This window comes from Chionomys nivalis, chromosome 20 (genome assembly GCF_950005125.1).
Source record: "Chionomys nivalis chromosome 20, mChiNiv1.1, whole genome shotgun sequence".
Lineage (NCBI taxonomy): Eukaryota > Metazoa > Chordata > Mammalia > Rodentia > Cricetidae > Chionomys > Chionomys nivalis.
Genome location: NC_080105.1, coordinates 29,525,231 through 29,541,575, shown reverse-complemented (window position 1 = coordinate 29,541,575; position 16,345 = coordinate 29,525,231). Strand labels below are relative to the sequence as shown.

The following is a 16,345-nucleotide window of genomic DNA, read 5'->3' as shown; positions in this document are numbered from 1 at the left end:
GTCAATTAAAAAACCGGAGTTAAAAAAAGAGTTTGATGAGAGATATTTTGCATGACTGGACAATGACACTCCCAGAAGCCATGGGTAAGTAAGCAAAATTCCTAGTGCCAGGTTTGACACATATGAGCTGTTGGTCAGGGAGGCCTTAGAGACTCCAACGTCAATGCTGGCTTCCACCAATCCTCTTGATGGCCCACACAGAATAGATGGGGAGACCTTACTGCTGCAGACTGCACACACCTTGACTCGAAGATACTAGGAAATCAAGCTAGGATTGAGTTGCAAGCTTCTTCCCTGCTGGATAAGGTTCATAAAGTCAAGAGTGTCATGAAAGCTGCTGGGGAGGAAAGGTACCCGTGATCTAACTCTGCTGTGACCCAGACGAACTATCACACTAACTTGCTGGCAAGGTGTGCCCACTGGCACAATAGTGTTATGACTGCCATGTGAGTAACCAAAGAGTGGAGTTGGATGTGAGGCCCACATGACAGTAATAAATTCATAACCAGTACTGTAAATGATGAAAAAAGTAAAGGACCAAGTTTGGCTAACTTGATAGGGCATCAGGTTTTAAATATTTTCGCTTATACTTTTTCTCAGCCTCGATCGGAGAAGTTTCTCTTTGCAATGAATGGTGGCGAAAGCAGGAACTCATGGCTGGCTATTCAAGTTCAGAGAAAAAGGGATAGTTGAGTGTTCAATCTTAACTAGGACATTCATATGACCACCAACCCAGGCTCAGGGAAAAGTGTAAAGGGGGGAGGGACAGAATCTAGGAGCCAAAAGATAGAGAAGGGCTTTGAAATGCTATCCCTTGCATGTGACACAGTCTGTTAAGAACCCACAGCAGCTGTGGATGCCTGATCTGGGTCTGCATAAAACCCTGTCAAGAGTCAGCGGTGGACAGGAGAGGGACTCATCGGCCTCCCCTCCCCCCCTGCCCCCGTTGAACTTCTGACTACCGATCCACTCGGGAAAAGGCAGCATCAGGGTCTTCGGTTACGTACTCAGTGGTGTAAGAGTTTTAAGATCTTGGTCACACAGACATCTCTGATCAAGTTCGGTGGGTCACCAAACAAACAAAAAGACATGAACACGAGAACGAGGCTCGTAGGGATGAGGTGTGTGTGTGTGTGTGTGTGTGACAGAGGTGAGGGAGGTAGAAGATGGCGGGGATGGAGTACTCACAATGCACCACACGGACACATGAAGCTATCAAGAAACAACCTGAACTATCTTAAAAGTTGTGCTAGGATTAAAACTGGGTGTAACTGCATCCAAAACATTCGTTTGCTCTTCTCAAGATGCTGAATTGTATTTCTACGGCATCTACCGGCTTTCAATGCTGACTCATGCAAGTGACCTTCATTTACAGCGACTGTTGCTGGAGAGTCGATTTTCTCATTTTAATTAATGGCATGACGTCTGCTATACAACCAAGTCTAGTCTGTAGCACTATAATAGATTACTAATAATATTACAGTAAACAAATCATGGCTTCACTTTCGCTAATCTTTGTAAGCACCTGTGAATTTTAGACTTTCTTAGAATGGATGCTTTAAGTGTGAAAAATGGTTTGGGAGACTGATTATTATACAAGAAATACATAGGCTAAATTCAGAATCAAATTTTGGTTTTTGTTTATGTTTTTATGAATATAAGTCTGACTTCAATATAATATCTTCACTGAATTTATTCTATTTTATCATTCAATCTATCATCTTTTTTTTTTCTTTTCTTAGTGCCAGGTTCAGGTTCTAGGGATTTATATGTACGGGGTGAGTCCTCTCTCTACCACTCAGCTACAGCCCCAATCCAATACACTGTCTTCACTAGATACTGTGAAGACAAGACAGCAAGAAAAATATTTCCATATTACTTTGGGATCCCTGTATTTAGAGTTCAGCAGGAGCTTTTTTGTGTGAATGAATTAAGAAATGAATAATGATTAAGAATTTGCTGCAGATCAAATAGAAACTAGAGAAGTTCAGGTTCTTAGTCACATCTGTGTCCATAGGCTACCCTCACATTTGTCTTTCATAACCATCTGCCTAGGACTGAGACACTACAGACTTCACCCTTTGGGATTCAATTCTGAATGTTAGGGACAACAGGGGTTTGTGTTACAGAGGTGTCACTGTTTGGATGAAGTGCACGGTCAATACAGAGCTAAGGCACCGAGCTAGATCTGTGTCCTCCTTTCACAGAGAAAACGGAGTTTAATGGGCAACTTCAAATATGCCTTAAGTAGCACCTGGACAATTCTCCATCGTACTGCTCTCTTTTCCCTTCTTGGTTTCTTATCCTCACAAATGCCCACACACCACATCTCCTACAGATGCTTTAAGGAACACCCTAAGTTACTGTAAAAAACTGCGGGATTGCTCTAAGATCCAACTGACTTCTATTAATGACTTCACTATTATTTTAGAGAAGCTTATTTTAAAAACAGGATGATAAAACTTTAATGGCTGAGAATTTCTTACCCTAGGACCAGGTGTGATTTTAAAATTTGTGTTCAACAACTTTGGCTTCTCTTTTACACCTCTTTTCTAGAGTGTGATATTCTCTTTCTCCACAGGAGTCCCCGGGTATCTCCAAGCTACCTTTGATAAAGGCGAGGCCTTAGCCAGTCAATTTAAGTTAATGGGCTACCTGCCCAGGCCTACTTTACTTGCAGCAATAGCTGTAACTACAGATGGTCATACTACTCTCTGACTTGCTAATGGCAGGCATTTCATTCTCGCTCAGGAGGTGGATGTACAATTTTTCAAGTGGAAAAGGTTTCTCTTGGTATCATAAGGTCACCATGTGTGAGAGACGGCCCACAGTTTCTGTGGGTGAGACTGACTCAGGCCTGATGCTGTATGATTGCCTTGCTTTTCCTTAGGACCATTTAAAAGCAGAGAAAAGGCAGGAAAAAGGAGAATGCAGTGAGTACGCAACACTACCACCTAAGGATTCTGTCTTATAAAATGCACAGCAATTGATCTTACATTAAAGAAGCCCAGGGCTTTCAATAGTCAAATTAAAAATGCACTAATAAAGAGGTAATTTAATATGCAATTTCATGCATTAATAATTAGCTGAGCAGTACTGAACTTCTAGGTAGAAAGCTATGGGAACATAATTAATGAACTATTAATGCCAAAACAGATGTCATAATAAAATGAGACTTTAATAAATCATTTATTAAGTGGCTATGAACTACTTTGTTAACATCTAAAAGGTAACTACTATGCTACTTAATTCATAGATGGAAACTAGGGGCTGGAAGACAAACAATCACTGAGGGTCAAGGCTCGTTACTGAGTTCCTGCACGTTAAGTGCTATTGCTGGTCTAGGTCAAGACTACGCTTTTCACTGGCTTCTGTGTCCTCTTGTAAGAGTTATTGCTACACACAGAAGGAGCTGCAGTATAACAGAAAGGACAGCAGGCTAGCTCTAAGCTCTCAACATCCTAACAGCTAATGCTCCTAATTGCGATAAGTGAACTTAAGGAGAAGGAACTGTGAAAAAACACTGTACCGTATTGAGTGCAGGGGCCGGTTGCTACAGAGTAAGGTAATTTTGGATATCAAAGCTAATTCGAATCTCAATGTGAATCTCGCATATCTGGGTTTCAATGGAGGTTGCAGAAGGACCAAAGCAGGTTACCATGTGGAAAAAGAGAGTGTGTGGGAGTATTGACTGTCTCCAGGAATAGCAAATAATAAATTTATCAGAGGAAGAAAATACGTATTTTTGTGGAAGTAAGAAATTGCCTGGTGAAGGACAAAAATGCTTCCTAATGAATCAAAATTAAAGCTGTGTAGGACAGGGCAGAAAGGCTTGTATCCTTCCTGTGTTTATTAATATAAACTATAAACTTCCAAATCATCCAGATATTCAGAGATTATTCCAGGTAAATTTTACCAAATATTATCTACATCCTCAGAGTAGAAAAGGATAACAAGGTAAGAGGAAGGAAAATCTATACCCATAATTCCCCAGAACTGAATTTTATACTTTACAGCTTACAATGCTTAAATGATAGAAAAGTAATTAATAAATAAATGTGTGTAAAAGCTACCTACGTGCCAGGGATGGAGGGATACCCTAGATCCACGGACAGTTAAAGGCAGGTGCGCCTCAGGATGAAGTTGTTAATAACGCTGAAACTGAGCTAGAGAATCATACTCAATAGGGAACCTTAACTAAAAGAGAGAGAAAAAAATCAATGATAAATAAGACTGCTTCTTCACCTCGAGAGTTCCAACCAAGTGAGACTATTAAAGAAACCACAGTAGCACTGTGCCCGTGCACTGTGAGATTTTCACTTCGCAGCTTAGCGTTATTCACCGAGTGCCTGCAAGTTGAAACATCATTTCTTTTTATTAGCACCACCATAAGAGGTGAACCTTGGCTAACAAGAAGATCAACAAAGCTACACCACAGGTGGGGTTTGTTAACACAACACACAGATGTTAAGCGCATTACTCTTTCTAGTTATTAGTGAGATAATATTAACTGCCCTCCCCCCATATCCACTCACAAAACTATGTCATCCCATTGATGCCTCTTTAGGGGTACAACCTAAAAGTGGAAGAAATTCTTGGGAACTGCTTCCCTTGGGAATGCTTCTACACACGGATAGGATGGATTGTCTTCTAACCAGCTACTTTTCTTCTGAAACTCCATTCATCCCAGATTACCACACACGAAATAAAGAGGCACCGTATCTTTCTCTTCACGGTAACACATGACTTCCAGGAATCCCAACTCTCTTAGAAACAGTTTTTGAGGCTTTTGCGTTATACAACATCACTAAAATTAAACACATTTCTGATGATTTAACGCGACATATTCCATAAATCTTTGTCAAAACAATTATTGTCAACCACAACGCAATTATCCATATTCAATTTGATGACTCAACTGGAAAATTACTTTTTTCCTAATAAAATTTACAAAATGACAATAGTACACCAGTGTTGATTGGATGCTCAGTGGGTACTAATTAATTAAGCCAGGTAAATTTAGGTCCCTGCTAATAACCTTGTGAGAAAAAAAAATCCATACACATGGTTCTTTGTCTCGGATGAAGGGAATTCTCCTGTTTGCCTCCTTTTCTTTCTATTTTTTTTTCCTAATTTCTCCCAGAAGGGAAATACAAAATAAACAATAAAACTCAACTACTATTGGCTGGCACTACAGATAAAAAGGTAAGAGTTCTTTGTAACCTTGTTTAGGTCAACAGTGAAAGAAAAGAAAAGATAGAATGAGAATAATTTTTATTGTTGGTAACTGACAGAGAGAACCTCCTCAGTGCATCCTCGGGGCAGAGCTGGTATAGGACCAACAACTGATGGCAAGAAATAGCAGCTTATTCATCACAAGAAGGCTTCTTCACCCAGCAGATCATTGAAATGTTGAAAATGGCCATGGGCTCTACATGGCGGGGGGCAGGAGGCATTCTCTCAAAGGTTCAGAGTCCACTATTTTTGGTGATAATTCGTTTCCTCTGAGTCTAATAAAAAGCTAGTGAATCACAGAAATAAGTACCAGGCGTGGTAGAGGATGCTTGTTGCCAAGCTGCCCAGAAATGACTAAGAAGGTAAATGACCCTTTGTCCACACCACAACACTGAGGAGCAGTGACTGTCCCCGTGAACCTGAAGGAGCAGGAGTGTTATGAACCGGGAGCTAGTTAACAATGAGATGAATTAGCTTAGGATAGGTTGCATCGCTTTAGACTTTCGTGTGAGCAGACAGGCACTAGAACCTGGCCCATGCTAGAACTCGTAATTTCAGAACACATTGAATATAATATGTTGGCGATCGAGCCAGAAGACGGAAATGGAGACATAAACAAATGTGTCCAAGTGGCTTTTTTTTGTGGGGTTCAGAAACCACTTGTCTGACCACAACCAGAGAATGAAATTTTTAGGGAGAGTGATTGTGTTCCCTAGGAGGAGGAGTTTCCTAATAGAACTCAGAAAGAGTAGTTGGCTTCTTCACCCGGAAGCTCAGTCGTGGGTGCTGCATTTTGAGGACAGGGCATTTCTGCAGGGCCCCAACAGATCTCTATTTTGGGTGTCACTGGAAATGCCGGAACGGAGTTTAAAAGAATGAGGCTGATCCACTCACATTGCAGAAAACTATTTTTGACATAAGGCCTTCCAACTTATTCGTAAGTTTTGTACGTGGGAGGGGGCGGTCCACTCCACCATGAGCTTACGATGGTCAACACGGAGGCTGTGGAAGTCTAAGTCTAGAGCCAATCAGCTGTCAATCACCATCACCGGGCAAAGCTGCATGGGACTGACAAGCGCTGTTTATACCTCCTTCCATTCCTCACCTGCCTGAGAAGAACAGATGTGAAAAAAAGGATTGCGGTGAGGAGCACCTTTGCTGAGGTGACAGAGTCTCACCTCTTATCAGGAACAAAACGTGTGAAAAGATGAAAAAGTTCACTGATCCAGCACCTAAGAAGTTTCCAGCAATCTGGAACCTGCCTTAAAAAAGACACTACACTGGGGCTATAATAACTGTGAGTGAGGAAAGCGTTGGATTAGTTTATTTTTGAATTTAGAGGCTTCAAAATATGCGTGTTCGACAATTGGAGCATGTACCCTCCCCTGTGCCCTGAGTGATCTTGATGAGCAAATGATCTGAAGACTTCAAGCGTCGGTGTTACCTGCTTTCCAGTGGAACATTACTGCCAAGGACCCAGCTGTCCTGCAGCTGGACGGACTCGGGTGTGGTTTGCAGCTCGGCGGGCAAAGCAGCCGGCGGGGCCGGACTCTGGTTCCTCCTATTGGTCAGGGAGTTTCTATTGAGAGAAGTGATAGATGGGTGATGTTGGGCCGAGTGCTGCTTATGGGAAGGCGGCAAAGGCTGCAGGGTAGGTTGCCCTTGGTTGTTTGCAGGTTGCTCTGTGGAAAAAGAGAAACAAAGAAAGACCCGTTATATTTTTCTGTGTGTACGTGCGCACACACGCGACCACTTTCTACCTGAGCTGCTCGAGATAACTTAAGAGTTAAAAACTGCATGGAAAAGCCACAACCTGACGCATTTGCATATTATTCTATTAAGTGGGTGCTCAGTGACATTCTCAAAGACCAAGTTTACCCTTGATACGCAAAGTTCTAATTAATATACAACAGATGGCAAAATTGCTTTTGGTTTTAATTTGTTTCAGACTTTTTTTTCATCTGGATTTATTAACACCTACAGAAAACAACATCTGACAGCTCCCCTAATGTGCCTTTAAATTTCAGATTTTTTTTTTTTTTTTTAACAAACCAAGCCTGAAATTAAATGGGTGATTTTGGTAGAACACAAAGGTTTTCAAAATGCATACAATCCCTATAATTATTTAATGGAGTTTTTAAAAGCTTTATTTAACTGCAATAAATTATTACGAGCTAGTTGCTAACCAGCAGTAGCCTACTCGAGTTTAGCGCATCCCAAACAGGCGGCTCCGTGCTCTGATCCACTAATAGACACTAAGCATTCTGTAGCAGAGGGTCACTCTGCGGAGCAGATGTTGCTTCATGGATACTTAGCAGGCTGAATCACATCTGATTACAACGTCAGAAGCCTCATATACTTAATGACCGTGACATCCATTAGAACACACACAGAACAGATTCTCCAATTTCACAGCGTGCAGGAGAACTACATTTCTGGAGTGAGTCGTAGGTGACCAGAGTGACTCCTACCAATAGATCAGTGACAAATATTCTGCTCCAAAACAGAAGCAGAAGATGCCCAATGATTTCAAAATACAAACACAATATTGCATTATAACTATGGGGGGTAACACTCTAGAGCTAGTAAATCGTCAGCTAAAACCACAGGCCGTTGCAGCATCTGAGATCTACTTTGCATGTCTTAGCTTTGGATATATATTTTACTAAATTGACAAATACTGTATTTTACCAGAAGGATGATTCCTTAATTTAATATCAAACTTATTATCTTCCTCCACACATAAAATACCTATTATTTTTTTATTAAATATACTTCAAAATGCAATATTACTGTAAAGTATCTTATTAAATCATGCTATTAATATAAATACCTATATTAAAAGAGAATAGGAAACGTGGTGGCTATCTTTCAGAGACTTTGAAATCCAGCAGTGATTATTAAGGAAAATAATACAGTCATGCACTGTAATTCTGGTTACATGAAATGAATGCATGACAGGCAATAGGGTGGGCTGTATGATCAAACTTCTGTAGCAGATCAGCAATAAAGATACTTCCTCCCACAACACATAACGTCAGTGATTATGATGTGTTTCTACTGCTGTCTAATAATCCCCATCCTGTAGCTGAACAACCAACAACTTCTCACTCTTGAAAAGCAGAGACAAATATCAAAATCTAATAACAGCAAGTGAATTCCTTGTGGAGCGGCTATTCCTAAAGTTCCCCACACTAGACACCTCAAAAATCTTCCCTGGTTCAGTGTCTTGGCGATCAGGACAAATGAAGGTCTAAGTCTCGCTAGAAAGGCAGCACGCCTTAGAAGGAATCGCAGAGCTAAAACGGCACAGAGTTGAAGTTCTTTCACGACACCAGGCCTCAGTTTAAGCCCCACGGAAGATTCATTATTCAGGTCTCGTGTAATTAATTAGAGCTGTCTTCCTCAGCACCAGTACACATGAGATTCTTCACGGAAAGCTGGAAGGCACGTTCAGAACGCTCCGCACAGCCCGCCACAGCAAGCGGCAGCTATGGGGGCGTGGGATGGAAACAAAGAGCGCAAGGCAGAAATAGTTCAAAGGATAAGGTGACGAGACTTTGCCGAGAAGGCAGGAGGGGCCAGGTGACGCCATGCCTTTGAGCTTGGTATCATGCAAGAATGGCACGGCACTCTCCACATGTCTGTTATGGCAACTGCTAAATGGTCCGAGGCGTCTACGAATCAGAAGAACCAAGTTAATTCTTTGTGAAGAGTCATGATAGAGCCCGTTCTGTATGATCTCAGGACAACGACGGATTCAATCAAATCGACTCCATTGTCCATTTACGCCTACATTCGGCAAACATGTAACCACATTCTGTGCTACAGGGATGTGCTGAGTCGGGGCCCAAGTGAATTCACTCTACAAACGGGGAAATAGCACGCGTGGACATGGAGGTTGCTATTAAACGCTAAATAAATATAAGATTTCTGCCATGTATTTGAATGTGTTAGTTCAGGATTCCTCTTAAAAGAAAACAACACGCAACCACTATGGAAAAGTTCCATTTAAGGCACCAGAAATCTGCCCCAAGTTTCCCGAGCTTAAGTTGTTCATTTTCTAAGCATTTAGTAAGGACTTGGCACCAGTTCTTCCCATGGCCCATCCAGCTACTTCAGCAATGCAGTACTGCTGCTGGGACCCCTTTCCATTTGGCTACACAGCCAAGAGATCTACCAGGCAAACAGGTCCAGATGCCGAAGGTCCTGATCTCTACAGACTCAGATGGGAGCGTCTGAGCGGGATAACTGAACGTTTAAATTCTACAGCGTATCATAGACAGAAGCAATATCCACAGACTCAGAATTCACACCAGTTCTCAAGATTCTGGGCAAATGGGACATGGCTGGAGTGTGCATTTATCTCCACCATCTATTCAACACAGTGCAAGCATATAAATCCTAGCAAGATGAGATAGAGCTAACACAGCCAGAAGAGATGACAGAATAAAAGAACAGAAGTAGGAAAGAGAGAGAGAGATCTAGGGCTACACAGCTCGCTACAGTTTTAAAGAGGCATAAAAAGTTGGCTGTCAACATCGCAGCTTCCAACACAAAAGATAAATATGATCAGTTGCATGACTTGGAATATTTTTTAAAAAACAAAATATTTGCCTAAAACAAATATAACTATGAGTCATACTGAGAACAGAGAGAAGTCATTTTAGAGTCTGTATATCCAGGGAAGAATTTAAGGACCAAGGCTCAAAATGGGCATAAAGTAACAGAGAACAGTGTCTAGAGTGGAGATTATTAAAATGCTTGAGAGGCTAAGTTAGGTGAGCGCATCTCATAGGAACAATGCAGGCTGTACCTTCGACCTTTGGGGTTGAGCTAATCCACGGAGGGTAAGCTTTGCTCAGAGTCACAAAAAGGTTTTAGATGTATGGATTTGGGACAAACTGACCTCATGCATCACTGAGACACAGATCTGAGGATGCCACTGTAATTCTGGAAAATTACAACTGGCTTCCTAGTGCCTATCAAACATAAAAATAACCTCAGAGTGAGTGGGGTATTTGGACATGGGGAGCTGGAGAGATGGCTCAGCAGTTAAAAGCATGTACTTTTCTCTCAGAGGACGTGTGTTCAGCTCCCAGCACACATGCCAGATACCTCACATCTGACGAGAGATTTGATGGCTCGAGTTTCAAAGAGTCCCTAAATTCACATGTATACACCCCACACATATGCATGCTTAACTTTAAGACAATATAAATAAGTCTTTAAGAAAGAAAGTCTGACGGCTCCAGGACTGGAGAGATGGCTCAAAACACTGGCTGCTCTTCCAGAGGACAGACCCAAAAGTTTAAGTCCCAGCACCTCTATGATAGCTCATAAACATCCCTGACTCCAGTTCCATGGGATCTAACACCCCCTCCTGGCCTCTGTGGACACCAGGCAGGCACACAAGTGTTACACAGACATACATGCAGGCAAAACAGATAAAGTAAAATTAAAATTAAAATGGAAGGTAAAAAAGGAATTTCAGCATACATCTGGCAAATTTTCCCTCAGGCATCCTCTTTATCCATCTTTCCTCTGAGTTGTAGTTGCTTTAATCTATTAAAACATTGTCCTTCCTTTCTCTACATGCAAATCCCACTTGCTTCAATTTCTAAGAAACACAATACTCCTGACTTTGCTCGGAGGATAACACTTATCTCTTCCCTGATTCTCCTTAAAGAGTTTTGGTGAGAGAAATCCTTCTGTATATGTGTTACTTTTATTGGTTAATAAAGAAGCTGCTTCCGGCCAATGGCTTAACAGAAATATAGCCAGGCTGGAAGAAATACATATAGAGAGAGTAGGCAGAGTCAGGGAGAAGCCATGGAGCCCCACTGGAGAAGCCACACCAGACGCTGGACAGATCTTTACCTGGTAAGGCACAGCCACGTGGCGATACACAGATTAATGGAGATGGGTTAGTTTAGAATATAAGAGTTAGCCAGAAAGACGCCTAAGTAAATGGTCAAGCAGTGATTTAATTAATATAGTTTCTGAGTGATTATTTCATAGTCTGGGCAGCAGGGAACAAACAAGCAGCCTCCAACAACAAAGTTTCCTTTTTTTTTTTTTTTCAATAGCTCCTTTTACTTTTCCCTTTGTGCCATGGTTACTTCTGCAGGTTATGACCCCTTTATCTTCTTTAATTCATCTTTGAGTCCATGCTACACCCACAGATAGGTACCTTGCTCAAGTCCCCTCCGAGACACTTCTCTTTGCTGTCGATGGGAACGAATACAGAGACCTATAGCTGGATGATGTGCAGAGAGTGGGAGACCTTGGAACACTCAATCCTAAAAGGGAGGTCTCCATCCAACCATCCACGCAGGGCTCAGGGATTACGCAGAAGCAGAGGTAAGAAGGCTGTTAGAGCCAGCAGGGACCCAGACACAACAGGGCTGATGTACACATGAGCTTACAGAGACTGTGGCCGCACACAGAAGGCCTCCACGGGTCTACATCAGATGGGGTCCCAGTGTGGAGAGAAGAAAGTGGACATAAAATCCCACCTCTAACTAAGAAGCGATTTGCAACTGACAACTTCTGGAAAGCGGAAAGTCAGTTGCTTTCTCCAATGGAGAATTGCAGGACATATTAGCCACACCCCAGGGCAGGTCCCAGGCCTAAGAGGAGTTGTCCGACATGAAACAGACTCCATGAGCTTTTTGATTTATTTTGTTTTGGTAGTTTTGGTCCTATTTTTGTTTTTGTGGGTTTTTTTCCTTTTTTGAGAGAGAGACAAAATGTAAGACAGAGAAAATGTCAAGTGGGGGTGGGTAGGGAGGCATTGAGGGAGGGGGTAAATAATACGTGAAAAAAATTAAGCAAAAGTATGCACTGGCTATGTATTTTTGAGGAATTTACATTAGAAAGTATTAAGCAGGTACAAAGCAGAGCTTACCCATATTATTTTTAGTCAAAACGCTCTTTGTAAAGAAACGCCAAGGTCCTTGGAAGCACATGAGCACCGTGAATTTCTTAGGATTTCATAGCACCTTCACAAAGTATCGTACCTCAAAGACTTTACAAAACGTTATTGATTTCATGGCATTTATGTGTTTGGATGTGAGATGGCCCCCAGTGCTCACATGTCCAAAGGCTGAGCTGTCTTCCCAGGTACTGGACACAGCAACAAAAAGCGAGGGCAAATATTTTGCTTTTATAAATAAAAATAAATGAGTATTTATTATTAAGCTAAATAATTAGCAAATTAAAAATGAACAGTTCTTATTTATCACCTCTCTGAGAAGGAGGACAAAGCCACTCATTCCAAATACTGATTTTTAGGAACACGTTTTGCAACTGCATCTGTGTTTTGATACTTTAAATCTACTCTTGTAAAAAAGATCTGCAAAAAATTGAAGCTTATATTTTATATATTCTTATAAACTACAACATAAAAAGAGATATTAATATTATATTATTAGATGGTCTGGCTTATCAAATACATAGTTTCCTTGTATCGTAAAGCTTATTCTTAAATATGCTTCCAAATAAACAAATGTGTGTGTGTGCTTACATGGTCATGAGTGCACGAGCATGCAAGTGCATGTAATTGTCTTTTGGAAAATAACCTCCTTAAAACTATTCTCTACGTAAAAAAGGAAACTCCCTGGCCTCAGGCATTATGTAAAGCCCCCAATCACTACCACATCTTACTCCTTTCTTCTTCTTTCCTTTCTCATGGTCACATTGCTCTTCAAGCTTCTATGAGAACCTATCAATTACCTGGTTTTCTTTATTAAGTTGCCTGAAATATAGATATGGCAGATGCTTTTTTTTTTTTTTTTTTGGTTTTTCGAGACAGGGTTTCTCTGTGGTTTTGGAGCCTGTCCTGGAACTAGCTCTTGTAGACCAGGCTGGTCTCGAACTCACAGAGATCCGCCTGCCTCTGCCTCCCGAGTGCTGGGATTAAAGGCGTGCGCCACCACCGCCCGGCTGGCAGATGCTTTTTAACCTCAGATTTTATTAAACTCAACGGCTAGACAGGAAGGACTCTGTTCACTTTGCAACCCTGGCTATCAAAGTGTGTTCTCTAACAGCGTCACGTAAGGCCATCTGCTTCTGTGTCATGGCAGACAACAAACAGGCGTGTTGACAATTAGTGCTAGAAGCCACAGAAGTTAGTGCAGAATGGGTAGATTCTGGTTAGATCAGGCTATTGACATAGATCCTGTATTACTGAAGCTCTCTCTGGGGCAGAACCAAACCTTTAAACTACTCTTCCTATTCAACAACCCTATTGACAGCACCAAGAGAACCGAAATGTCTGATCACACGAAGGAGAATAAACTGGGCATTTATTTTTCATGGAATATGTCCTTCAGTGTTACTAACTGTTCTGAGCACCATTTAAAGACCTAAAAGACACAGTGCCTGGGTAACCATGACTGTTATATGTAACTGTTATAAAGACCAGGGAGGAAACAAGTCCTTTGGAGGCGATGACACATCCTGAGGGAAAACCAAGCAAGAGAAGACCCTTGTCAACCACGAATACTATAGTCATTACAAGTAACGTCACTCGGCCAAGAGTTCCTGAAGGGAGCTGTGCTTCAACAGGGAAAACCTCACACACATGTCCCAGGAACAAAGGTAATCCAAGTTTGTGCCTTTCTACCAAGAAGGACCTTGATCTTGCCATACCAAGGACATCAAATGATTGAGCACAACCTGGCGTATTTGCTGACTTGAATTAACTCTTTAGATGGAGTCTTGCTAGGTTGCACTGACTGGCCTCAAATTCACAGGCTCCAACAGTCCTCTTTCCTCTGCCTCCCGAGAAACCGGCACTGTAGCAGCAGACCTCCAAATCCAGCTGAGGTGTACATGGTGTGCGCGTGTGTGCGTGTGTGTGTGTGTGTGTGTGTGTGTATGTGTGTAATGGAAAACCTCACTGGCGCACCACGGTTCTGCAGCATCTCCTCTGTGGTTCACATGGAAAAGGTGGCTGTGTTGCTCTGGGGACAGAGTGGAAATGGACTTTTGAGTGCGAAAGCTGGGAGAAAAAAACAACACCTGGCGGGAGGTAAAAGGGCGGCGTGTGCATCTGGATGTGTGGGCTCTGGGTGGCAGCAAGCAAAAGGTGAGTGTGAGGTGAGAGGAGAGGAGCAGAAGCTGGCGCCTGCACTGGGGAAGTAAGCACAGTTAGGACAAGAGCTGCTACAGTCCCAGAATGCTTTGCCCCAACCGCCTCTTTCAGGATTTCTTTCCCAGGATGTCGGAGGCAGGCTGGCTTGCAGAGGTTCCCCAGGGTAGACAAACGCCAATGGGAAGGCAGGTAGAATAATGGGATGCTTTTGAATAGAGAAAAACTTCAGTTTGAGGAAAGTGCGTTAATAGCAAAGAAAGATGGACAGAGGGCAAGGGAGGAAGCGGGGAGAGGGAGAGGTTAGGAGATGAAGCAGAGGCAGGGGAGTGCAGAGAGGCAGGGATGAGAGGATTGAAACATTTTCTCCCCTTTCTTTTTTGTTTGATTAAGATGGGTTCTCAGGCAGCCCAGGCTGGCTTCCAACTCTCTCTACAACAGAGGATGATCTTGAACTCCCGACGATCTTGCTTTGACTGGGCTCACGGTCTGTAAGGCCACACCTGGTCTATGCTGTTTGATGTCTAGGTTGTGAGCAAAGTCAGCTTCCTGTATGCTAGGCAAATGTGCTAACCAACTGAGCTATTTCCCAGCCCGAGACACTTGGTTGCATTTGCAGAAGTGCTAAAGAACACCACACCAAAACATAAGAAGCCCTCTCTTTGTCTGCATCTTAAGACCATGCTAGTCTCACCTCCCCTAAGCGGGGCTTCTAGGGGGGCTTCTAGGAGGATTTCCTAGTATATATAACCAAGAGGGGTGGCTTAGCTCTGCTTTGTCTCCTAAGAGCTGCTGTGTTGCGAACCCCAGCACGGCAAGGTTCAGAGTTAGGACCTGATGTCCATGACAGTGGAAATAGCAAGCTCTAAATAAAACAAATGTTTCCTTTGTCCCAACAACCTCACACAGATTATAGAAAATTCCCCACTTCTCTAGGACAGCAAAAACAGTTAGCAACCATCTTCCTTGTCAATGGAGCCAGGGTGTGAGTCAGAGAAGACAGGTCAAAAGCCAGGCCACAAACTCAACAGAGGCCACATCAAAGCAAGGATCCACAGTCAGGAGTTATCCTTTATCTCTTCTCTCCTTTACATCCTACCCTAAACACTGCATTAATAAGATAACCATCGAAAACGGCACAGCGCAAATCTGCAAAGAAAGATACCACCTCACTCAGGGAATCATCTTCACACAAATCTCTTCCTCTGCTTATTACTTAATCTCAGATTCTCAGGGAGAATTAAAGGCCTCTCCAGAGCCCTCATTAAGATACAGCACGGCTGGAAATTTTCTCTGCTAGAAGTTCACATCACGCGGTTACGCACTCAAAATCAAAAGCAATTTAAAAACTCTGATTTTCATGTAAACACATAATACAGTTTTTGTCTCCATCTATACAACTGATTAGAAAACTATTTATATAAAGATGTTTGACTATGGAAATCTTTAATGACACATTAGCAAGCTGCCCAAAGACGTAGCATGACAAGGAATACGCTACTTGAGTGTGCGGAGATTGGCCAATTTTCTCTACTTCTGGGATCAGGAGAATTTGCTTTGATTTCTTGGAGTTATGCTTCCATGGAAGGATTAAAAATAAAAAGGCAGCTGAGCATGGTGGCACACGCCTTTGACCTCAGCATTTGGGAGGCAGAGGCAGGCAGATCTCTGTGAGTTTGAGGCCAGCTTGGTCTACAAAGCATCAAACAAGTTCCAGGACAGCCAGGGCTACAGAGAGAAACCCTGTCTCAGAGAAAAAAGAAACACACAAAAACAACTTCTTCAGATCTTTACTTTTTGCGGGGGAGGTCCACCATACTTCCTACTCAAGCTGATGTGACAGTTCTCAAAATGCCACACCCAGGGTCCTGATGAGAGGCATTGAGTATTTCTACGGACTAATGCATTTAGGCCGTCTGTTGAGCATCTGCCAGGCTGTGTTCTAGGCAAAGAGCAGCTGCTCATCCTAGTCCTGCAGTTGATCCCACCCTGTCCTTTAGATTAGCATCACTG

General features: G+C 42.4%; 1 protein-coding gene across 9 annotated transcripts in view; it reads right to left on the bottom strand.

Annotated features, from left to right (window-relative positions):
• The window catches only part of Tenm3 (teneurin transmembrane protein 3), a 707,864-nt gene that overhangs the window by 184,111 nt on the left and 507,408 nt on the right, over positions 1-16,345 (bottom strand). For all 9 annotated transcript variants that reach the window (XM_057752171.1, XM_057752173.1, XM_057752172.1 and 6 more), the window contains one exon: positions 6,680-6,917. In XM_057752171.1, the coding sequence (XP_057608154.1) occupies positions 6,680-6,917 (238 nt within the window). The remainder of the gene's footprint in view (positions 1-6,679; positions 6,918-16,345) is intronic.